The 25,086-nt window shown below is 43.3% G+C and overlaps 2 protein-coding genes across 2 annotated transcripts in view; one reads left to right on the top strand and one right to left on the bottom strand.

Moving 5' to 3' along the window:
• Window positions 1-4,724, bottom strand: part of SBDS (SBDS ribosome maturation factor) — a 30,222-nt gene extending 25,498 nt beyond the window's left edge. Inside the window, exon 1 of the mRNA XM_088445932.1 lies at window positions 4,448-4,724. Within this exon, the coding sequence (XP_088302058.1) occupies window positions 4,448-4,575 (128 nt within the window). The 5' untranslated portion in view covers window positions 4,576-4,724. The remainder of the gene's footprint in view (window positions 1-4,447) is intronic.
• A 110-nt stretch (window positions 4,725-4,834) lies between these two features.
• LOC148507550 (S-adenosyl-L-methionine-dependent tRNA 4-demethylwyosine synthase TYW1-like) overlaps window positions 4,835-25,086 on the top strand; it is a 217,297-nt gene continuing 197,045 nt past the window's right edge. Inside the window, exon 1 of the mRNA XM_088445921.1 lies at window positions 4,835-5,010. Within this exon, the coding sequence (XP_088302047.1) occupies window positions 4,875-5,010 (136 nt within the window). The 5' untranslated portion in view covers window positions 4,835-4,874. The remainder of the gene's footprint in view (window positions 5,011-25,086) is intronic.

Genomic DNA, 25,086 nt, shown 5'->3' with positions numbered 1-25,086 from the left:
CAATAGTACATACAAGGGCGTATAGTAGGTGCAGAGAGTGTGGTTGCTACGGGGCCCAGCCCTCTCCATGCACCAAGTTACAGTGCCATCTCCTGTGCCCAGCATTTCTATTCTCACCAGAGTGCTGCTGCTGCAGGGCATCTGGGCCCAGATCTGATCTACGCTACAGCCATCTCTAGCTGCTGCCTGCATGTATTGTGATGTCACAGTGCAGGTCACAGCCCTATATAAGGGATGCCCAGCTACTGGCAGCCATTTTGTGGTGACATTTTGTCTTACAATGATACTCTGAGTAGTTCCTGCTTAATTTAAAGTGACTTTGGATAATGAATACTGATAAGGACTTTGGATTATATCTTCCAATAAGGTCCTGAACAGCAACATCTTCAGAAAAAGAATCTGAATAACATCTTCAGGTAAGGACTATATAACAAGTTTTGGCCTGTCACCCTTACCCCTTTAGACACCTTCTTATCTTATATATGCAGTTTTTAACTTAGAAGCAAATTATTTACCTGATATGATGCAGCATGACTTAAGATGGACACACCCATTGTTATTTATTATTAATATTAATTGTTATCCTGGCAGTTGAAAGCTTAACTGTTTGGTGTCCGGTCCTTATCCACCATTACCTACACCAAATGACCAGGAAACCCAACAACCCAGAAAAGCCAGGGGTGTCAGGGTGGGGGTCCTGTGGACCCTATGGACTTCGAAGAAAGAGTTAACAAAGGTAAGTTTTACCATAACTCATTTTCTTCTTCTTCAGGGTCCATAGGGCTCCACAGGGAGACCTTGGGGATGTCCCAAAAGCAGTTGTTCAGGGGTGGAGACGCTCCTGAGCGTCCAATTGAAGCATCCTGAGAGGTAAATGTATCGAAGGTATAGAACTTAAGAAAGGTGTGGACAGAAGAGCACACGGCCACCTTACAAAGCCGTTCAGCTGAGGCGCGGCGGTGCGCTGCCCACGATGGACCCACTCGAGTGGCATGAGCAGTGACAGTAGCCGATACAGGAAGGCCTGCCTGCGTGTAAGCCTGTGGAATAGTCATGCGAAGCCATCTGGCCAATGTCTGTTTATTGCTGGCCTTCCCTTCTTGTGAAATCCATAGAGCACAAATAGGAAGTCTGTTTTCCGAAGTGCACTGGTACGATCTACGTAGATCCTGAGAGCACAGACCACATCTAAAGAGGCCTCAACAGCCGAGAGGTCTGGTAATTGGAAGGCTGGGACTACAATTTCCTCATCAATATGGAAACGAGTAACAACTTTGGGAAGGAAACCAGGGCGAGTCCGAAGAACAGCCCTGTCCTGGTGAAAGATCAGAAATGGGGAGCGACAGGGAAGCGCCCCTACATCTGACACCTTACAGGCAGACGCCATAGCTAGGAGGAAGAGAGTCTTTGCTGTGAGCCACTTGAGTTCAACAAATTCCAAGGGTTCAAACGCAGCTCCCTGCAGGGCCTGGAGAACCACTGACAAATCCCACGGAGCCACAAGGGGGGTTTGAATGGAAAGCCATTCAGCCTTGCTGCAAGCGGGGGTAATAGTTCCAGTTCTGCTATTGCAGTGAGGGAATGGATATTATTCTACCGTTTCTGGTGCAGAAACCAAATGGGTCTTATCGGCCTATCCTCAACCTCAAATCCCTGAACAAATTCATCAGGGTGCCCAGGTTTTGGATGGAAAACCTGCGCTCTATTGTACTAGCTATGGAGCCAGGCGATTTTATGGTACACCCTCTCATCAGTGATATCTCCAGTTTGCTGTACTACAGCAACATTTCCAATTTCAGGCTCTGGCCTTTGGACTTTCTACAGCTCCACGGGTCTTTACCAAAATGATGGCGGTCATGGCAGCCCACCTGCGTTGTCAGGAAGTCAGGCTGCTACCATACCTGGGCGACCTCTTGCTCTTAGCACGATCCCCAGAGGTTTCCAATGTCATCTTCAGATAACCATTGCCTTCCTACAGAGACACGGCTGGTTAATCAACTGGAAAAAGTCTTCCCTGAACCCTTCACAAAGGATGGTCCATCTGGGGGCTCTTTTGGATTCTCAAGCTCAGAGAATCTTCCTGACAACGGACAAGGTCTCCACACTTCAACAACGAGTGGGCAGATTACTCCGCAGTCGCTGAGTCTCAGTTCACCCAGCAATGCAGATTCTGGGATCTATGGTATCCACCTTCGACATGGTGGAGTACGCTCAGTTCCATCCCATGCCTCCGCAACACCTAATCCTCTCCAGATGGAACGGGTTGCCCCATCGGATCCGATCCCAGAAAATTATTCTCTCTCCAGAGGTTCGTCTGTCCCTCTCCTGGTGGTTACAGACGTCCATCCTAACCAAGGATCGCCCCTTTTGGATCCCGCAGTGGGTACTCCTTAAAATAGACACAAGCCTCCAGGGCTGGGGCACAGTGACCGGTCAACACTCCTTCCAGGGCCAATGGGCATCGGTCGAGTTGACCCTGCCAATCAATGTATTGGAACTCCGAGCCATCTACAGAGCCCTCACTCTGGCTCAGGACATTCTTCAGGACAAGCCTGTACAAGGGCAGTCCGACAATGCCACAGCAGTGGCCTACATCAATCACCAAGGAGGCACTCGTAGTCAGTCAGCAATGGCAGAAGTGTCACGCATTCTCGCATGGGCCTAAGGTCACCTTTGAGCAGGGGTTCCCAACCACGGTCCTCAAGGCACACTAACAGTCCAGGTTTTAGGGATAGCCACACCTCAGCACAAGTGACTTAATTAGAACCTCAGTTATTTTGATTTAATCACTGTGCACAAACAAGGATATCACTAAAACCAGGACCGTTAGTGTGCCTTGAGGACCGAGGTTGGGAATCACTACCTTTGAGGATCCAACTCCAGACCAGATTGTTGACACAGTCCTACTGGAGATCTGGACACAGATTCAACACCCAAAGTGCTGCTGCAGAGCATCTGCTGTCACTGGTCCAGCCGGCCCCGCCTCTCCACACTGATGCCCCTTTTACACTGGCCAAATAACACGTTGCTGTGTCAACAGGGTCACGGCTCTGCCTAAAAGGTGTCAAGGTTGGATTCCCGGGTCGAGTAGGGTTTAACACGAGAATGACCTGTGTAACCCTGAAGTAAACAGGTGACCCAGGTCATCCAACCTGGTTCCCGTTAACACATCGTGGAGAGCCGTCTCACCGGCGCTTGGAGACGATGTCATCTCGGGTAGTGAGCAGGGTTTAAAACGAGAATGACACGTGTAACCTTGCAGTGTGAACGGGTGACCCAGGTTATCCGACCCGGGTCCAGTTAACACTCTGTGGAGAGCTGGCTCACCGGCGCTTGGAGATGATGTCATCTCCAAGCATCAGCAGAGAAGACCTGGAATTAACATGTCCAGCGTGTGGTGTAAATGGGTCTCAAGCTGCTGTGATACGGCTTGAAACAGTGTTTAGTGTCCTGGGTTTTAAGGTGTAGAAGGGGTACGACTGATTTATTCATTTATCATAGCTTTCTTATATACCATGTTATATCAAACTTTTAGGATTAGGAAGACTATATAATTTTCTAGAAAATATATATTTTTAGTTTATAATACTATGACTAATTCATTCATTTAATCCTGCATGTCAGCTAAGTAGGAAGATACTGTTGTACAAATATTAGCTCATTTACAATCAAAATGGATAAACTGCTAAATAATTTGCACATGGGGGACCTGTGGAAATTTAAAAATGGGCCTCCATAGATCTTGTTATGCCACTGTGTACATTTGTAATTTTTAAGGTCTATCTAATGCCAAACTATCATATTTATTTTAGCAAGGTTAGTAGAAGTGGCTGGATTAACACGTGTTGGTTTGTTTGGTGGTAGAAAGTTTTTACACATATCATACTATGGGGAAGATGTATCAAAACCTGGAGAGTGATAAAGTACCAACCAATCAGCTTCTGTCCGTTTACAGGCTGTAAACGGGCAGAAGCTGATTGGCACTTTGTTTCTCACAGGCTGTAAACGGCCAGAAGCTGATTGGCTGTGGTTGGCACTTTGTTTCTCTCCACTTTATGTCCAAGGTTTGATACATATACCCCTAGATATTAAGGTAGGCAACGAGCTGCTCTCAAGGTGCGGTAAAACATATGTCCCAGGCTCATGCTCGGGCACCCTACACGCCATCATGTAACAGGACGGCAACAAGCAGGTGCAGCAGAGCGACGTTGCCATTGGCAGGGGTTGGTGCCCGCAGCAGCACATTGCTTTACGGTGGTGACTTCCGTGCGCTCCGGGGCAGAGCTGAGTAGAGAAGGTGCCAAGGACACGTGACCCGCTGTTTGCGTTCCGAGCCTCGCTATCAGTCCTTACTCGCCACGCCCACACCGAGGCGATGGTGGCGCCAGTGATTGGCTCCTATACATGTGCTCAGTCTATAGCCTTCTTCGCCCCGCCATGTACTTACGTCCCACTCCGCCAACTCATGACCTTGTTCTTATAGCAGGCGATCTCAAACCGCTTCCCCCCCTTCTTCATCCGCACGACCGCCACATTGGTGAGGCGGATCTGGTTGGTGGGGGTGAAGATCGACATGCTGCGTGACTCACACCACCGCACTACACCGGCTTATGTGCCGAGAAACCGAGTATATCCGATAAGTACCGTGCGAGGTTCGCTCGCCACAGCCGCCACCACTCCGCGCATGCGTGGACAGGTTGTTGTCAACGTAACTGGTGGCGAAGGCGTGCCTGCTGCACCCGGCTTGGCCACTGGCTGGCCTGTTACGTCAGTTGTAACGTGTATAATAAAGCTTGTTTGTTTAAAAAAAATAAAATAAAAATAAATAAAAAAAAGTGTGGTACGGAAACAAACATGGCGGCCCCCAGTTTGGCATGAGGGTGCTGGTAGTCTGGCTGCACTGCTGTTCGTGTAGAGCTGCTTTGTCCGCAATGGAGCCTCTGGTTGTGATATCGCTGCTACTTTCAGTGGCCTATGTGAGCGCTCAGCAGCAGCAGCAGGAGGAGGAAGGTAGGTACAGCTGCTGTCAGACGTGTCTGTGTACGGGGCTGCGCCAATACTGAGCCCAATGTGAGAGGATTTTGAATATATACATTTTCTAAGTTAATTTCTGTAAATAGTTGGTGGCAATATTATTGGTATGTCTTGTAATGTTTCCATTGTGTGATACCACTACAGCCCTAGCTGTGTGGAGTTTGTATATTCTCCCTGTGCTTGTGTGGGTTTCCTCTGGGTGCTCCAGTTTCCTCCCACACTCCAAAAATATACTGGTAGTTAATTGGGTCCCAGTAAAATTAACCCTAGTGTGTGTGTATGTGGTAAGGGATATAGACATAATTGCCTACCCTCTGGATTTGGCCGGGAGCCTCCCGAAAATCGGGTGCTGCTCCTGGCCCCCCGGAAAGGCAGGCAAGCCTCCTGGCAGCTGCTGAACCCCCCAGTCCCCCACACGATTGTAAGAGAATCACCAGCAGCAGGGGGGGCGGTGAGGCGATTCACTCCGAATTGTGTCATTTTAGCCCCGCCCCCTGCTGCACAATGGCGTAAATCTTGGCATTGTGTAGCGGGGGTGGGGACAAAATGATGTGATTGCATGGCCTCGTCCCTGCTCCGCCCACAAACTCTGGCCACACCCCCCAATTTTGCCGATCTGGCTGCCCCCTCCCGGAAGCCAGAATGTCGGCATCTATGAATATATATTGTGTGCCCCACTGGGGCAGGGACTGAAGTGAATGGACAAATATTCTCTGTAAAGCGCTGCGGGATATGTGTGTGCTATATAAATAACCTGCCGATTGCCCGTACACTTGTTGCAGGGACTTGCTGGTTACTGACATCTCAACTGGGCGGCCATATTTAAACGCAGAGAAGTTCCCATATAGACAAATTCCCATGAACTTTATTATTGGATACCTCACCTGACCGTTTTCTCTGGAGAGAGATTATTATATGAGCACTAGCTAGCTGGATGCATTTCCTTGTGCTCTTCTGATCTAAAATAGTATTTGGTAGTAATTCATTTGGTGCTAAGTATTTCAGGCAAAAAAATGCTCATTTAACCACTTAACTGACAAATTTTTTTTCCAAAAACCGCTCCGAAATTGTCGTTTTTTTTTTTATAATTGAATTAGGTCAAGAACATCTTTTTAAAACTATTCCAACGCATTTTTTTTTTTTTTTTTTTTTTAACACCATATATCATAAAAATAAACATTTTTATGGTATACTGTAGTGATAGCCATTGACAGCTGTACCATCGATGGCTGATTTGTTTATCGATTGTTGAACCCATCGATTGTTTGAGACCGCAGCTGCCGATGTTTTCTTGACATTGGTTGGGGGGCTGCACACACAAACTATACACATATACAGTATATATGCACATATTTTGGTGTGTATGTGTGTATATATATATATGTATATATATATATATATATATATATATATATATCTCTATCTCTATCTCTCACTCACTACCACTGTCTATTCACTGCTCCGAGGGGGAGACATTGAGCACTCACCCAGTCACTGACAGCTGCGCCGAGAGAAGAAGGGGGAGGTCGCTGGGCTCAAAGCGGCAGCCGCCGCCGGGCCGGAAAGAGAAGGTGGGCAGACATCAGCAGCCACCGGGCCCGGAGGAGATGGACACAGAGCGGCAGCTGCCGCCGGTCACCCAGCAGCTGCCGACAAGAATAGGAGGTAAGTAAACTTCAGCAGCCGTTGTTGCTGATGTCGTGCCTGGCGGAGGAAGAGGTGGAAGGTGGGCTAGAGCTGGGAGTCCAGTAGCGCCAGAAGAAGAGGGCGGGCAGGCCCGCGGACATTACTACAGTGCCGGGGGAAGGGGACCCAGCCGCGCATGGAGGAGAGCAGCTCGGGGAGTCCATCAGAGCCAGAAGAAGAGGGCGGGCAGGCCCGGGGACACTACTACAGCACCGGATGAAGGGGACACAGCCGCGCAGAGAGAAGAGCCGCTCGGGGACTCAGTGCAGTGCCGGAAGAGGGTAGTCCGGCTCGAGGAAGCTGAAGCGCCGGGGGAAGGGGACCCAGCTACGTCGGGAGCAGATAAAGTGGCGCCGGCTGCCAGGGGAAATGTCACGCAGGCTGCCCGATCACTGCTGGCCACAGTGATAGGGATACACTGGAGCCGCGCGGGAGGGGGGTGCCGCCGGATGTCGATCACTGTGGCCAGCAGTGATCGGGACAAACTGGCGGGACAGCTGCTGTTGCAGAGGGACCAGCAGGTCCCTCTGATGTAGGCGGCCGCAGGAAGATTAGCTTCCCTAAGCCGCCCAGTGGGCATCTCTGACTGGTCGTATCAGATACGACCATGTCAGTTAAAGCCAGGTCTGGTATGGTCGTATCTGATACGACTGTGCCAGGCAAGTGGTTAAGCTGACAAATACTATTTAGATGAAAGAATGTTGAGGTTTTTTTGTTTTTCACACCAAGTGGCCGATTCAATTCAGTGCGCTGTGAATTTCTTCGTGAAGTTGGTCTGAGCTGTTCTAGTCTACTTAATAACCAAAGTCGTAGAATGTTGGTTCTCGCGACTTAACCTGGGCGTTTAGTCGTGAGAACCGGCATTCTCCGTCTAAAGTGCTGCCCGCGGCTGTTAACACCGTGCAAACAGCCTTGCGGCTGGCATTTTAGTCAGATTTCTTCTTGCACCTTCAGGAGGATGCGAGAAGAAATCCTTTTAGTCGGCTTAGCAGTGTGCTGAATTGAAAAGCTCCAGTATCAACCTCCCGGAGATATTTACAGCATGCTGAATTGGATCGGCCCCCACAAGTTTCACGAATCATTACATTAATGCTTTCTATCTAAAAACAAACAAGTCAATGAGCTGTATTTGCAAATCAATTTAAGGAGTTCTTCTCAAGGGGTTATTCTACAGATGACACCCTAATTCTAGTTTCCAAAAATGCCACAAAATTGTTCAAAATCGGGTAGTACAGGTTTACTAGGGAAGTGACTTCACTTTTTAGTTAAGAGATTATAAAAATTGAAGATATTTTGTCTTCACAATATGATTGTAACTCCATGTGCAAAGGAATCTTCTCTTTGAAGAAGGCTATTACCATGGGTTCCTTCACTTGGGATGCTGTGTTTTTTTTTTTTTTTTTTTTTCTTACACTTGATTTTCCATATTAAAAAAAAAAAAAGAAAAAAATGTTGTCTCATTGGCTGGAGATGAGGAACCACTGGCTAAAATTCAAGTAGTTGTCGGTTGAATATTCTGATTCCATTTTAGCCATTTGAATGATGCCTGTAGCTCTATGCCAGGGGTGGGGAACCTTTTTTTTCTGCTGAGGACCATTTTGATATATATAACACTATTTGCATGTCCGGTGCAGGCCACGCACCCTCCATGTGATGTCACACAGGGGAGAGGCTACAATCGCCGGTGATTACAGCAATGCCCGGAGCGGAGCTGTAAGGGCAGCGGTGTGACTGTCTGAAGCATCCTAAAGATGCTCCAGGTGGCATTACTGCATAGATTCAGCCTACAGGGTGCCTTTCTAGGCACCCCGCTAGCAAGATGAGGCTAACAGAAAAAGCTCAGAGGGCCAGACCAAATGATTCTGAGGGCTTTATACGGCCTCCGGGTCTGAGGTTCCCCATCCCTGCACTATGCCTTCATTATTTTAGGCAATGTACATGCTTGCTTTTTTTTTTTTTTTTTTAAAAAAAACACTTTTTTTTTCTTTTTATTATTGAAGCTTCAAAAGTTACAATAAAATATATGCAGCAATTTGTAAAAACATATAATATAAAATAGAGGAGTCTATACATCTTTAAACATTTTCACAATATAAATAATACACTTAACAAAAAAGAAATCTGGTACCGGACCATATATAATTAAATACTTAGGGCGGTATTCAATTAGTTTGCATCCGCGATAAAGTTTTGCCTGCCCGACTTTCCACCTACACTGCGTGTTTTGGACGCGGAAAGTTATCGTGCACGCCCCCGCTACTTGCCCTATTCAATTCCAAACCACGCAAAAACGGCAAGCCGCGAAGTCTGAACAGGCGATAAGTGCTGTCCGAAATGGGGAAACAGCCTGAAACCCCCCCCCCCCCCAAAAAAAAAGATGCACTAACATTGAGGATCAATGTAGATGTGCCCGAATAGCCCTAATAAAACTGTTTGGGGTACTTAAGTTGTCTCAATAGCTTCTTATTAGCGTCTTTGCACAAGTGGTGAAGAATGGCATTAAGCAGTATTTTCTGGTTAAATAAGTAGTCCTGTCAAGTTTGTGCTACTTGAAAATGGGTGCTAGTATATTTTAAAGTCTCTAAAGTGAAGTTAAAATAAAACTTAAAAAACGCGCCTGTTGCAAGCACCTGCAATAAAAAAAAAATCACTTGACCCATCCTTGCAGACCCCCAAAAAGTCTATTTCGCCAGATTTTATGCTTGTCCCCCCACTTCTTACTTTCATTTTGGGGGTGAAAAAGTTTGGGGTGTTCCTAACTTTTTTTTCATAATTTTGTGACACTGTTGTCCTTTGGGGGGCTGTTCCAAGGGTTCTGAGTGGTTTCCCCACCTTTGCACCCCAAAATAAAAATTGAGCACTTCTATTCTCCTGCTATTCAGAGGCAAATATTTTTTGCCTATTACATTGCATTGACTTTCCGCGGACGTGAAAAGCGGGTGGAATTGAATACGGAGATAAGTTTCCGCCACGCGAAAAGCCGAGATCGGCGATAGTTTTCCGCGGATTTTGCCTTTTTGCGTCTAATTGAATACGGCCCTTAGAGAGAAAAGGGAGGATCTTGAAGAAGGATACAAGTCTCGTACCACATAGTATTATGAAAACATTGGAATATAGCTTCTTTAGTAGAAATGGGTAGGGTCTCTATAAAACCTTCCCATGTTGCAGGCAGCTTATATGCTTATGTATCTGTTGCACCGAAGGATATACGTGTTAGATATAGTTTTATTATCCCTTTGTGTACGTCATGAGCAACTGCTGGTGAGATGTGGAAATTTCAACAGTCTTCAGTTGCTCTTGGAAGATTCAGGAGAATTGGAATCATAAATGTAGCTGTATACTCTCTCCCAGTCCAAAAAATATTGCAAGATATTTTTTTGAGAAGTTTAGCACTTTCAACTATATTATTCCTATTCAAACAGCGCGCTGAATTGAAATGCTCCGGGAGCTCCCTCCCAGGGCTAATCAGCATTGCGCTGAATTGAATCGAGCCCAATGACTCCTCGAGTTAAGTCTGTTGTCCCTCAGAATGGCCGCCGTAACTGAGGTGCCGGAGCCATGTTTCCTACGTACGGGACCACAGATGCAGGAAATGACACACACCTGAAATGTTCAAGACCCATTTGCATTTTTAGCTGGCTCTTCCCATTGACTCCCCCCAAAAGCTCCCCGCCTGTTGCTCACACTGTGAATAAATATTCAGTGTGTGTGACTATGGTAATGTACCTTGACGCTGCGTAGTGGCAAAAAATCGCTCCATTTGCGAAAACTTCAGCATAGGATACAACTCTGAATCAGGCCCATAATGTACAGGAACAATGATTAATTGGTACAATCCCCAGACTTGATATACCGTACCGGCTTTCTGAAGGTTTCATAGTCTGTACACTCAAAATCGTGTGTTTTGGGATTGTGTGATCGTTTTAGATTATTCTAGTAGTGTTTACCCAGCTTTAGTGTGATGTGATGATCCTTATGTTTTCTATGTCATCCTGTCTGTCTTGTTAGTTCTCAAATGCCCACATTGCATCCATATTAATTGCCACTGTGAAGTTGCCTTCTGTCTAAGCTTAGGACCAGATGGGTTCTCTTTGCTCTACTATAAGACTTTTTTATGGCAGATTCATAAAAGCCTTTGGGGTCTATTTACTAAGCCTTGGATGGAGATAAAGTCCCAGCCAATCAGCTCCTAGCTGTCATATCACAGGCTGTGTTTGAAAAATGACAGGAGCTGGTTGGTTGGCACCTTGTATCTGTTGACTTTATCTTCACCCAAGGCTTAGTAAATAGACCTCTTTAACTCTTAGTGGAGGGGATGCCTCTGATCTCTGTCATTAGAGGCCCTCCTGATGATCCTCTACAAAGAAAGTAAACACCAGGTGGGCTAGGCATATGAGACTCCAGGACTAAATTATGTACTATGCTGCTCCTTTCTGACCATGGTTGTAAATTGGTGCAGATTTCCATTTACTAAGCCTTGGAGAGCGATAAAGTGGACAGAGATAATGTGCCAACCAGTCAGCTCCTAACTGTCACTTTACAGGCTGTGTTTGAAAAATGACAGCAGCTGATTGGTTGGTTCTTTATTTCTGTCCAAGGCTTAGTAAATAGACCCCATAATCTCTCTCCACTTTCTCTCTCCAAGACTTAATACATCTCCCCCACAATGTTTTAAAACATGTGGATGTCCATGGAGTTTTATTTGTATTGTTCTTTACCAGGTTTCTCCTTTATTTATGTGCCTCTACACTCTTATTTAGAGAGCATCCAATAGGTGCCACAAATGTCTGTGGGGAACGAAGTGTGTTGCCCATTTGTGCAGTCCAGCATCCTCCTACCACAAGGGTCTCATCTCAAGCCCGATGGTCGCGACCTCACCTGGCCGCTCACAAAAGCTGTGGGTGGTCACCCACAGCTTAGTGAGCGGCCAAGAGGCCGGCTCTGAATCAGGGCCAGAGAACATAGGCATGCTGCATATCATTTTAATCAGCAGAAACGGCTTGTGCTAGCTAGTTGCATCACTGTGTGAATAAGACGCATTTGAAGTTAAAACGTTGCATGAAAGACTTTCAGCGCTACCGAGGCACCCGAAGCTCCCGCGTTGTGTGGCACAACTTGTAGCGCATGGGGGATAGATATATGTGGACTCATCTGTAGCTGCTCCTGATGGCTGCAGAGGCTCCTGCAGCGTTTTCCGGGTCCCGGCAGTCATGTAATTGACGCTTCTGGGGGAGTCATCTGATGGAGCTGCGTTCATGTGAGTATACCTGCTCTACCCCTCCTTGTCCCGTAGCTTATCCCTAATGTTGACAATGTTAACATGTTGCCTATCATAACTGTCTACTTTGTGGTGTTAACATTATTACTGTTGACTTAGTGACTACATCCCAATCGAACCACATTTCTGTGTTTTTCTTTTCTTATAAGGAATTAATTTTTTGAGGTTTCACTTACCCTCTATCACTAAGTAGGTGTTCAGTCTTTGATTAGCCACTAAGCTACAAACTATTGGAATGGATTTTTTTTTACTCGCATACAGATTATGTATTAACAAAAGATACCAGAAATTGTAGTTTAAAATAATTGTTCATTGGGGCTGGGTATGATATCCCGGTGGCTGAATAGCCGTCTGTTCAAATACTGACGCTGGAAGCCCGATTGTGTAAGATCCCGACTACGGCTGGTAAGTACCCTAACGCTCCCTGGAGGGGTGCCTAACCCTAACCCCTCTCCCTTCCAGCACCCTAGACCTAACCCTCCCGGGGGGTGCTTAACCCTAATCCCCCCCCCCCCCTGTAGCCGGGATGCAGACGCTGGTATCTTCATCCTCTTCCAGAATGCCGGTGTCGGGATCTTGGTCCTGTTTGGGATTTCATCATCGGGATAACGGCGGTCGGCATCCCATTCATTGTTACCTCCCAACCACTATTCTTGTCAAGTTATTCCCAATTACCTGCCCCATGTGCTGGCAGTTAGTTTAAGAGACTTCTGATGCATAGTGTCTATTAATATAAGAGTGTAGAAGTAAGATCTTCAAAAGTTGGAGACACAGGTGCCAGAGCATCCTGCTTTATTGCAATAAGAAAATGGATCTCAGACTGCACACTCTGGACATATATATATAATTGGAGGTGCTACCTGTGGAGACCATTGATATATACACAAAGAAGAAATACAGGTGCACAACTCCAAATCACTAGTGATGTCAGTGGGAGTGATTTTGGCTCTGATAGAGCCAAAATCACTCCAGGGCTTGTGGTCGAAAACCCCGACCACAGGCTTCTGGTCGCACTGGCGATGGTCAAGACCATCGCGACCATCATCCTGCACGCTTGTATGTGCTGTGGGTGGTGACCCACAGCTATACGAGCGTCCAGGAGGACGCTCCATTTTTATGGAGGACGGCCCTCATTCAGAATGAGGGCCTTTGTTTCAACATTCTCGATGTCATGCCAACATATTTGTTATACAATATACTACATTGATGGCCTTGCAATTGATACATTCTTTGATTTTAATTAGGTTTCCATATTTATCCATGACCATGTTCGTCTTGAAAATATATTTGCAGGCTTTGCATTCTCCACAGGGATATGTCCCTGTTCTCAGTGGTTTCTTTGGTGGTGTCCTAGTATAGTGGCTCTGTACTAATTCATCTCGTAAATTGGGGGACCTTCTCCAGCTCATCGAGACTGTTTCTTTTAATTTTTCAGAGAGGTCCGGATCCGTTAATAATATGGGCCAGTGTCTTTATTGGATTGATCTAATCTCTCTCCACTCTGTGCAGAAATCTCACACGAATCGAATCTCATTTGTTGTATTCTTATTCTCTTCTTTATCTGCTTTAAAGATTATGGAGTTTCGCGGTTTTTTATCCACTTCTGATCTCGCTTTTTTAATTAGCCTGCCACTATATCCTCGATCTTTTTGTCTCCTGAAGAGTTAATCACCCATTTTTCTATAGGTGTTATCATCGGAACAATTTCTCCTAAGTCTGAGGTATTCGCCTTTTCGGTATGTTTATCACTGTATGTGGAAAATAGGAGCTAGATCGATGTAACAGACTGTTGGTGGCAGTTTCTTTTCTAAATAGTTCTTGTTCCTAGCATGTTTTTTTTCATTTCTATAGATCATCAGGTCCAGAAACGAGATCCTTTCTTTGTTGGCCTCATATGTGAATCTTAAATTGAGATTATTCCTGTGGAGGTCATCAATGAAATGTTTAAGGGATTCCACATCTCCTTCCCATATCATAAAGACATCATCAATGTATCTGAGCCACATTGCAATATTTTTAGTCTGGTGATCATTGCGTTCATGAAAAACATGTTTCCGCTCCCACCATCCTAAAAAGAGGTTGGCACATGCTGCCCCCATAGCCATTCCTCTAACTTGTATGTAGAACGCATCATCAAATGTAAAGTAGTTATTGTAAAGAATAAACTCCAAGAGTTCTATAAGAAATTTGTGGAATTCATTGTATTCTTCCATCATAAGGAAGTATTTTATGGCTTTTAAGCCATCTCAGTGTCTTATAGATATATACAATGATTCCACATCAATGCTTACCAGGAGTTGATTATCTTCCAATTTAACATCATTAATTTTTTTAAGCACATCCGTTGTATCCTGGGTATATGATGGTAATCCCAGCACGTGATGGCGTAGATGTATGTCAATAAAGGTACTGGCTTTCTCTGAGAGTCCTCCTATGCCGGATATTATGGGTCGTCCTGGAGGTTCTCTCAGATTTTGTGTGTTTTTGGGAGTAGATAAAAGGTTGGGACCTTAGGGTTTGTAATCATCAAGTATTGGTATTCCTGATTAGTATTGACACCTTTTTTATGAGCTTTCTTTATGATCATGGAATATATAATAACTTTATTGTCATTTTGATTTATAATTGATTTTTTTTTTTAACAGTCAGTATCGTCTAATTGACGGTGTGCTTCCTTCATATATAAATTTTTTGGCCATACCACAATGTTTCCGCCTTTATCAGACTGTTTGATAACCACATCATTCCATGCTTTTATGTCATGAATGGCCTCCCTTTCTTTCCTAGTTAGATTGTCATACCTAGGATAGAATTTTTTCTTTCTTTGTTGCATGGTATCCAAATCTCGGGATCCTAAATTCAGGAAGACCCTCACCTCTGGGCATAGACTATCTCGTGGAAAGAATGTTGATGGTTTTTTTACATACAGGAAGTTTTTTCTGTCCACTTCTTTCCTCTCTGGTGTCATCAAGTTCCTCTAAAATAGAGTGCCAGGAGTTCTTCTTCAGTTAGCGTATCTATATTCCCAGATGAGGGTGACGTTTCAGATTGGGCTGTTTCTTTTTCCATCTGTGATGGAATTATCTTGGTGAGTTTTTTTTTATTTTGGCGTGATATTTGGCCAATAATAATTTCCTCCCAAATAGACGGAGATTCTTTTCCCACTGAAATCTTTCAAAGTGTTTTGAGGGTGAGAAAGATAGTCCTTTTGATAAGACTTGGTTATGTTCTTTTGTCAATATGCGATCCAAGAGGTCAATGACTCTGTTTCATGTCTGAGTCAATCAGATCTTTGTCCTCCGGGTTTGATACCCGGATGGTTAGGGGGAGTCCCATCTTAGGTCTCATCCCCTTCTTTCTCCCCCTCCTCGTCCTCTTTTTTTTTTTTTTTTTTTGTAGGGCGACCCCTGGTTCCCCTTCTTTCTCCTAAAAAAAGAGGCGGTTGTTATCCCTTGTATGTCCAATTCTGGGCTCAAAGATATTATGATCTGATCCTTCCTCAGTTTCTGAGGACTCTATTTCAGATGAGGTATATTGTTCTATGCGGGTTTTGGCATTGACCCTTGTAGTGGTTCTATTCCATTTGAAAATCCTGTTACTAGTGAAGTCCTTTATCTCTGGCAAATTTTGTTTTTTCTTTCGTTCAATTATAATTTTTTCATAAGCTTCCAATTCCTTTTTTATTTTGCTCAAATCGTTTCTGAAAGTGTGCATCCTTCTCAAAGATTTCCAATTTCTTGCCTAGGATATCTATTTCTTTTTCTACTTCCTGCAGTACAAGGTTATTGTGTTTAGTTAGCATGTTGATTAGTTCATATGAACATTTAAGCAAACATGTCTCCCGTTCTTCTTTCAAGGTTTCAGTTGCTAGGACCTAGGCAATGTACAGGAGGCTGTATGTGATAATATCAAGACCAGAAAAAAACCTGGCACTGCTTAAACTGCAAAAATCTGAGACACAAGCCTGTTACCAAAGATAGATAATTTCAAGAGTGTTGTCAGTATGTACAAAATTTGCATCTGAAGTGTTGTTAATATGTACAAAATTTGCATTTAAAGGCACAGCAATTACTTATCTAGACCAGAAAACCTGGTAGTGCCAAAAACTGCAGACTTATTAAACCTGGGATATAGTGTGCTATCATAGACAAATGTTTAGATGACCATCAAGAATGTTGCTAATGTGTTTTGGAATCTGCATTTAAAGGTATTGCGAACATTGAAATTGCTGAAACCAGAAAATCTGGTATTACAACTATATATGTTTAAAGCACATATTTGGCAACTACGTGTCAGATGCCTTGGGTCTGTCTCTGATATTCTAGCTACAGTATTTTGATATATACATACAGGCAGGTCTATATTGTCTTTTGAACCTGCAATTTGTATATATCTGTGGAACTGCATATGAAATTGTGACTGCATTTTCAGACTAAGGTCATTGTGTTTTTCTTAGGTATTTGGGTATGCATCTTTTTCCTTTTGGTTACCTGTGAATACTATGTTATATATTATACACAATAATTTAACTATTCGTGCCTATTAATATTATATCAACACCTGCATCTGAGCAGCGTGGTTAATAAATATTTTCGCCCAACCATTAAGGATCGCTTCTCTGGGATATCTTCCCATTATCACTTGATATGAAGCAATTGTACCCTATTGTCCATTTCTAAGGACAATTTTTTCTGTGTGTTTTTTTTCTATGTGTGTCTTTTATAAGTTTAAGTACAATTTTTAATGCATATCTATTAAATATAACTATTTTAAATTTAAACTGAATAAGAGTGCCCCCAAAAAGAGTTTTTTTTTTTTTTTTTGTTTTGCTCGCTTACCAAAACCTTCCCAAACACTCTATAAACATAAGCCCTGGGGAGCACCACCAACAATTCAGATTTATACAACCTGGTCTTGCTCTACCTTAATTTCAGTTATGTTGGTATACTATATCAAAAATAATAAATATTGATTATATTACATGGAATGACCCATACCTGGCTTCAATATCTATGTGAAACATTAAAGTCTAAAGCTACCTACACACTATACAATTACTGGGCCGATTTGAGAATAATCGGGTGATCGACCACACTTATTGTATAGTGCCGAGGTTCCCATTCACGGTCCTCAAGGCTCCCCAGCAGTATATGTTTTAGAGATATCCATGGTTGAGCACAGGTGACTTAATTAGTATCTCAGTCAATTTGATTTAACCACCTGTGCTTAACCATGGATACCACTAAAACCTGAACTGTTGGGGAGCCTTGAGGACCACGTTTGGGAACCTCTGGCATAGTGTGTATGAACGACAATGTCCACAAACACATTTGGTTACAGATGCTCAACGCATTTGTTTCTCCTGAAGAAAGTGTCATGTGACACAAATGCGTTGAGCACCTGTAGCCAAATCAAGCGATCAGTGTCCAGAGTGAACTGCTGGTCTGCATTCAGAGTTCCGGAGCTCCATCAGCTAAAGCAGCCTTGTACGGCTCACAGCCCCTGCATACAGCTAACCGCTGACCGCACAGTGAATTCCTTGCACTGCATTCACGGAGTGGCTTTTATACACGAGCAGCAACTCGCTTGGGGCTTGTATAACATCGCTGCCATAAAGCCTATCCTGGACTATTTAACTCCTAAGTGGGCACTGGGCGGTATATATTTCAGCACAGTTGGACAGACCTGCCTTTTACAAGCGTTGTTTACACAAGCAGGATGTCAAATGTTGATTGATGGCTGAGACTGCTAAATTGTCCTATATTGGAGCTTAGGTGTTACAAGACATTTACAAATTTTTTTTTTCTTAGTCCCTGTGGTGAAGTCAATTGGAACATTGAATACTCCATTATTCAAACAGAGTATTCACTTTTTTTTTTCATGTATTTCTCTTAATTTTTTTATTATAAATGTGTTATTTATTATAAATAAAGAAATCATCAGAAATAAAAGAGTTTGTGAGTTTTGAGACCTTAATTACTCAGGAGAGGTGCGCAGTTTATATATCGGTTTTCTAGGTGTTTTTCCAACTGTGACTTATGGAACATCTTATTTTTAGGTCTATAAACTTGAAAAAAAAAAGAGAGCATTTTTTGCCGTTGTCTGTCAAAGCCTCATCTATTTCGAACCATGATTCTGAATCCAGCAAATAAGTGTCCAATACCATAACAAAAATACCTTTGGTAAATATGTCTCTGGTCTGGTTTATGCGACAAAAAAATAAAAAAAGGCAAATACACAATAGAATAGAGCAAGCATCTCCTTCACTTGCAAAGTTTTTGGTATATCCCCTTTCAAATAGTTTCATATTCACCTAGGTACATTCTTTCCACTAAGCAGACCATTTACAGGGATTGTTTAAAAATGCATGACAATTGTTAAATGCAGAAATACAAATAATTGCTGAACTACACATGATAAAAAACTTGAAGAAAATCCTTAAATATTTAATTTATGTAATATCGCAAAAGAGTGGAAAATATTCACAAATATGAAAAGAGAATCCAAATATAATAATGCTGTTACCCTAGTTCATAACCATTTGTGCTTACAAGCAAGGAACAAAATATATAATTATATAAAAATCCCAGCTCTAGTGATAACAAAACTTTTGAAGCAATTTCACCCTTCAAAACCTGGTTTGTAAGGATCAAAAACATAATGGGTGGTATACAATTGTTTTAGCGTGCCCGATCTCTCGTCTAACGTGATGATATCGCGGGGCGCTATTCAATTGATGATGATTATCGTGCCGTTAGCGCCCATAGAGGTCTGGTTTAGCTGCATAAAACAGCGACCAAAGTGCTGGGTGCGATCGCGAAAAGTACAGTTTCAGCTCCTAAATGGGTCACTTTTCGCCCACTTCAACTCTTGCCCCCTTGGGGGATGCGAGCTGAAATTGTGCGCAAGCAGCTGATTGCGCCCGACAGGAGCAACAATTGAATAGCGCCGTCGGGCGTAAAGGGGGGTAGAAACAATTGAATACCGCCCAATGACCATATTGTCCGTTCTCCATTAGAGGGCATTAGTAAAGTTTTGTTTGAAAAAAAATGGTTTTCTTGGATGAAGTTTAGAGAGTATGACACTTAGAAGTACATAATTTAATCTCCTTTTGAAAGATTAGTTTGGGCTTAATGCTAAATTAGGTTGCAGTAACTTGCCTTCAGCGATTACTCTTCTAGTGATTAGTGCCTTTCCCTAAAAGGGTGAGAATTTTTGCTGGCGTATCAAGGGTCCCCAGTTTTTCCCTACTCCTATCTTGCTGTAAATTTTCCTTCCTTACCCCATCTCTTCTGTGTACTCCCTAATTTGTTGATCTTCACTCTTTTTGTCTACACCTGTCAGATTTCTTGGTCTTGCATGTTAAAACTTATAACACAAAATAAATCTACGTGGTAAATTCCGTTGTCTTTATCATGGCTGTTAGTAGCGGGTCCCCGACAGGGCAATTCAGTTGTTTCTCCAAATGGGTGCGAGTGCCATGGGTGCCGACATATCTGTTTGAAGCCTCCTGAGGTGGCGCGTAGAAATGTGCGAAAGTGTGTTTTTTTTGGGTGCCAAAACAATAGTCTTTGTGCCCTAAGCAGTACTTTAGACGGGGTAAGCCGATTTACGCAGCTAAACCTGGTGCTTTTGGAGTGTGACAAGCGTGATAATTAATGGGCGCCCACATCATTTTTCTACATCAGTCACCCATTAATTATCGCTGCCGAAAAAACAATTGAGTTGCCCCCTATGTATGGTATATCTGAATTTTTTTTTTTTTTTTTTTACACAATCTTGAAAATGTAGAAGAAATTTTAGCATTTAGGACACTGCTGTGTGATTTCTAAATGTCTTGATTGGAGATTTAGAGACTACGGAGCATTCACAGGTTCCATGTAAGGAAGCATGTGGATCCTTACATTCAGTGGCAGAATGAAGGCAGGTTGAGATGCAAAAACTGAACTAGCTGATCATATGACTGATTTGCATCATAAACCGTTTTTGTGATGTCACTCAGCTAGCTGTAGTCAGAAAGTCACTGCTTGATATAGAACAGTCAGTTTTCGGCTATATGTGTCTGCTGAATGGACATCTCACAGTAAGGTAAGCTTAAATTGACCTAAAGGTTAAATGACAATTATGTTTACGTTTTTACATTGGTCATAAGTATGCAATGTGTATTTTAAAGGGAAACCTCCCAAATGTAACAGTTCTGTTAAATATTGTGTACTTTTTAACACAAAAGAATGACCCCTCCACAGCAATTGCTGTTTATCTGAAAATGGGAGGACACACAATTTGAAGTCACCCTGTGGATTTTGGCAACCGATGCTCAATTTGTTTCAAACCAATGCTGAATAATGGAGCCCCTTTTATGTTGTTGTTGTGGTAGCTCATAGCACCACAATTCTGCAATGAACCTTACCTCTAGTACCATTTCACATAGGCCAGCATACTAATAGGGTTGTTTTTTTTTTTTTTTTGCTAAACCGCATTAATACTCCTGCCTAGTGGGTAATAGCATGATTTGGAGGAGGTACTGCTGCTCAACATATTACATTTAATGTGATCTTTTTAGTTCTAACAAGATATATTTCAAAGTTACATTTTCAATTAATTCATAAATTACAGTAATCTCAATTTTCATATAGGAATAAGTTTCCTAGTTCTCTGGCCATCAGTTGGTAAATTATCTGTTATCTATATTAGATAAGAGATCTCTTATCTATGTCTAATATTTTAAAGTTGTAATAGTTGTGTCTGTACATAGAAATTTTTTTTTTGAGAAATTTACTCCTTGGGACTGTGTATAAACTACGGAAGCAAAAAGAAAATTCTGAATTTTCTATGTTCTGGAATCGCGCAAAAACTACAGGATGAAATTGGATTGCGTTTTCAGTCTCTATAGTTTAGTCACCTAGAAAGAAACTGAGGTATGTATTATCTCAATGTGACATCGGGGAGAGAAGCAATAAAGGAAAATCCAGACGCTTGACACTCCGCTTGTGCAGGCTCCTCAAGCCAAAAATGAGTAGATGTATATAAATATATTTTTCTGGGACAAATATTTTTAGGCACTGTATATGAAGTATGGAGACACCATTTTTTTTTTTATCGGAGTTGGCACAGGCTCAAGTCCAAAATGCCTGTCTGTGTATATATTGCGCAGAATGAACGCAAACCGTTATATAGATATATCTATATATCTCAAGGTCTATTTCGCAGGAAAATCCAACTATAAAGCACTAATAAGACCGCTTGAAGTCATGAAGTTGCAGTATACATGTCCATCCAGTAGTTGGCGCATCAAGCACTACATATCAAATATACATCACAATATTAGATGCCACAAATGTCTTTATAAAATTAGTTCCGCTGGGCAAAATTTGTTCCGGACATTCACGCGAGTGAAGCTGTGTGTGTGTGTGTGTGTGTGTGTGTGTATATATATATATATATATATATAAGGGGTGTGCACCGGCCACTTTTCGTGTTTTGGATCTGGATCTTTCTTCGTATTTTGGATCTGGATTGGTTTTGCCAAAACCACCCTTCCGTGTTTTGGGTTCTGGGTTTTGTGTTTTGGATCTGTATTTTTTTGAAAAAAAGCATAAAAACAGCTAAAATCACAGAATTTGTAGGTTTTTCTGTTCCTATGCTATTATTAACCTCAATAACCTTTAATTTCCACTCATTTCCAGTCTATTCTGAATACCTCACACCTCACAATAGTGTTTTTATGTCCAAAAGGTTGCACCGAGGTAGCTGGATGACTATGCTAAGCGACACGAGTGGGCGGCACAAACACGTAACCCATCTAGGCGTGAAACTGCAGTGGCAGACAGGATGGCATTGAAAAACTAGGCCCCAAACTGTACATAATGCAAAGAAAAAAAGAGGTGAAAGATGGAATTGTCCTTGGGCCCTCCCACCCACCCTTATGTTGTATAAACAGGACATGCACACTTTAACAAACCAATCATTTCAGCGCCAGGGTCTGCCACACAACTGTGGCTGAAATGATTGGTTCGTTTGGGCCCCCACAAAACAAGCTGGCAATTAATCTGTCCCTGCACAAACTGGCTCTACGGAGGCAAGAAGTCGTCCTCATCCTCCTCATCCACAGATTCCTCACCCTCTTCAGTGTTATGTACATCCTCATCCTCACAGAGTATTAATTCGTCCCTGCTGGAACCACAGGTCCCTCTGTACGTTCTGGAGGCTGGTCTCCCTGGAAGAGTTGATCATTCATTTTATGAACATCATCTTCTCCACATTTTGTGGAAGCAACCTCCTACGCCTTTCGCTAACAAGGTTCCCGGCTGCACTAAACACTCTTTCGGAGTACACACTGGAGGGGGGGCAACTCAGGTAAAATAGAGCCAGTTTGTACAGGGACCTCCAAATTGCTTCTTTTTCCTGCCAGTACAGGTACGGACTGTCTGACATGCCTACTTGGATGCTGTCACCGATGTAATCCTTTAACAGACAGACGCACGCTTGTCGCTGCTGCTTTGAGGATTCAAGTGCGGCTACAGCCCACACAATTCACAAAGACAGAAAAAAGAAGAAGAATATTTTAATTGTTTGTGTAGCACACTTTGAGGGTGTCACCACCCTTTAACAGACAGACGCACGCTTGTCGCTGCTGCTTTGAGGATGCAGGTGGAATCTAGACGGGATTTGGAACCGAGGACACACTACCTCCATCAATTGTCTAAATCCCACTGCACTAATGTCGGATACCGGACGCACGTCTAACACCAACATAGCAGTCAAGGCCTCAGTTATACGTTTTGCTTCAGGATGACTGCTGTCGTACTTCATCCTCATCGCTAGGGACTGTTGGAGGGTCAATTGTTTAGTAAAAGTAGTGATGTTTCTACTTCCTCTCTGGGATGATGAACAACTCCCAGCAGCAGCAACAGCACTAGTAGGAAGTGGCTCTTGATCTTTCCCGATTTTATTTTTATCAGAGAAAGTTTGGTCCTCCATTTATGTTATATTGATATATATACGTGCGGCTAAAGCGCACACAAACACAGAAAATATTTTTTTATTTTTGCTGGAGAGTAGTGCACTTTGTGGGTTACACCACCCTTTAAGAAATGAGCCAGCCGGCTCTTTACTTATGGGACACAGGCGCACGCTTGGTGCTGCTCCTTTGTTGATGCACGTGCAGCCACAGTGCACACAAGTCACAAACACAGAAAATATATATTTTTTTGGTTTGGAGTGTACTTTGGGGGTTACAGAACCCTTTAACGGTCAAGCCAGCCGGCCCTTTACTTATGACACAGGCGCACGCTTGGCACTACTTTGTTGATGCACGTGCGGCTACTGCGCACACAATTCACAAACACAGAAAATATATTATTTTTTTAGCACTTGGGGGGAGCACCCCTGATGGACAGAGCACCCCCTGGACAACACTACAGCACCTCTTTAGGACTGGGACACTGCACAGGACTTTGGAGTGGACACAGCCCCTATGGAGAACTGACTGCACAACACAGTCCAGCCAGCCCCTATGGACTTTGAAGTAGTGGACACAGCCCCTATTAGCAACAGCAGCACAGCACAACACAGCCAGCCCCTATGGACTTTGAAGTAGTGGACAACAGCAGCACTACACTACACAGCCCTAACTCCCACCCTCCCTCTTCACTGTCCACAGCCGAGTGAGAAAATGGCGCCGATGTGGGTACCTTATATAGGATCCAAAACCCGCGAGACTCGGAAGGCGGGAAGATGACGTTTTGCCTCGATTTCAGAATCCGAGTCAGGCGGGAAAAGTCGAGCCTGACTCGGATCGGACTCGGATCGGGGGGGTTCGGATTTCAGAAATCTGAACCCGCTCACCCCTAATATATATATATATATATATATAATCTCTATATCACACACACACACACGTGCATAAATATTGGGACGTTGACAGAATGTTCATATTTTGGCCTCTATTCACCACCACAATGGCTCTGAAATGAAACAAACAAGATGTGCTTTAACTGCAGACTTTCAGATTTAATTTGAGGGTAGTTACATCCAAATCAGGTGAACGGTGTAGGAATTACAACGGTTTCTATATGTGCCTCCCACTTTTTTAAGGGGCCAAAAGTAATGGAACAAACCAAACAATCCTAAATCTAGCTTTCACTTTTTAATACTTTGTTGCAAATCCTTTGCAGGCAATTACAGCCTGAAGTCTGGAACGCATGGACATCACCAGACGCTGGATTTCATCCCTGGTGATGCTCTGCCAGGCCTCTACTGCAAATGTCTTCAGTTCCTGCTTGTTCTTGGGGCATTTTCCCTTCAGTTTTGTCTTCATCAAGTGAAATGCATGCTCAATCGGATTCAGGTCAGGGGATTGACTTGGCCATTGCATAACATTCCACTTTTTAGCCTTAAAATCTCTTTGGTTGCTTTTGCAGTATGCTTCAGGTCATTGTCCATCTGCACTGTGAAGCGCCGTCCAATGAGTTCTGAAGCATTTGACTGAATATGAGCATATAATATTGCCCGAAACACTTCAGAATTCATTCTGCTGCTTTTGTCAGCAGTCACATCATCAATAAATACAAGGGAACCAGTTCCATTGGCAGCCATACATGCCCACGCCATGACACTACCACCACCATGCTTCACTGATGAGGTGGTATGTTTTGGATCATGAGCAGTTCCTTTCCTTCTCCATACTCTTCTCTTCCCATCACTCTGGTACAAGTTGATCTTTGTCTCAACTGTCCATAGGATGTTGTTCCAGAACTGTAATGGTTTTTTTAGATGTTGTTTGGCAAACTCTAATCTGGTCTTCCTGTTTTTGTGGCTCACCAATGGTTTACATCTTGTGGTGAACCCTCTATATTCACTCTTGTGAAGTCTTCTCTTGATTGTTGACTTTGACACATATACACCTACCTCCTGGAGAGTGTTCTTGATTTGGCCAACTGTTGTGAAGGGGTTTTTTTCTTCACCAGGGAAATAATTCTTCTGTCATCCACCACAGTTGTTTTCCATTGTCTTCTGGCTCTTTTGGTGTTGCTGAGCTCTCTGGTGCGTTCTTTCTTTTTAAGAATGTTCCAAACAGTTGATTTGGC

The sequence above is a fragment of the Taudactylus pleione genome, unplaced genomic scaffold (genome assembly GCF_031769625.1).
Source record: "Taudactylus pleione unplaced genomic scaffold, aTauple2 ptg000391l, whole genome shotgun sequence".
NCBI lineage: Eukaryota > Metazoa > Chordata > Amphibia > Anura > Myobatrachidae > Taudactylus > Taudactylus pleione.
The sequence above is the reverse complement of the archived record's forward strand: the minus strand, read 5'-3'. Positions and strand labels throughout refer to the sequence as shown.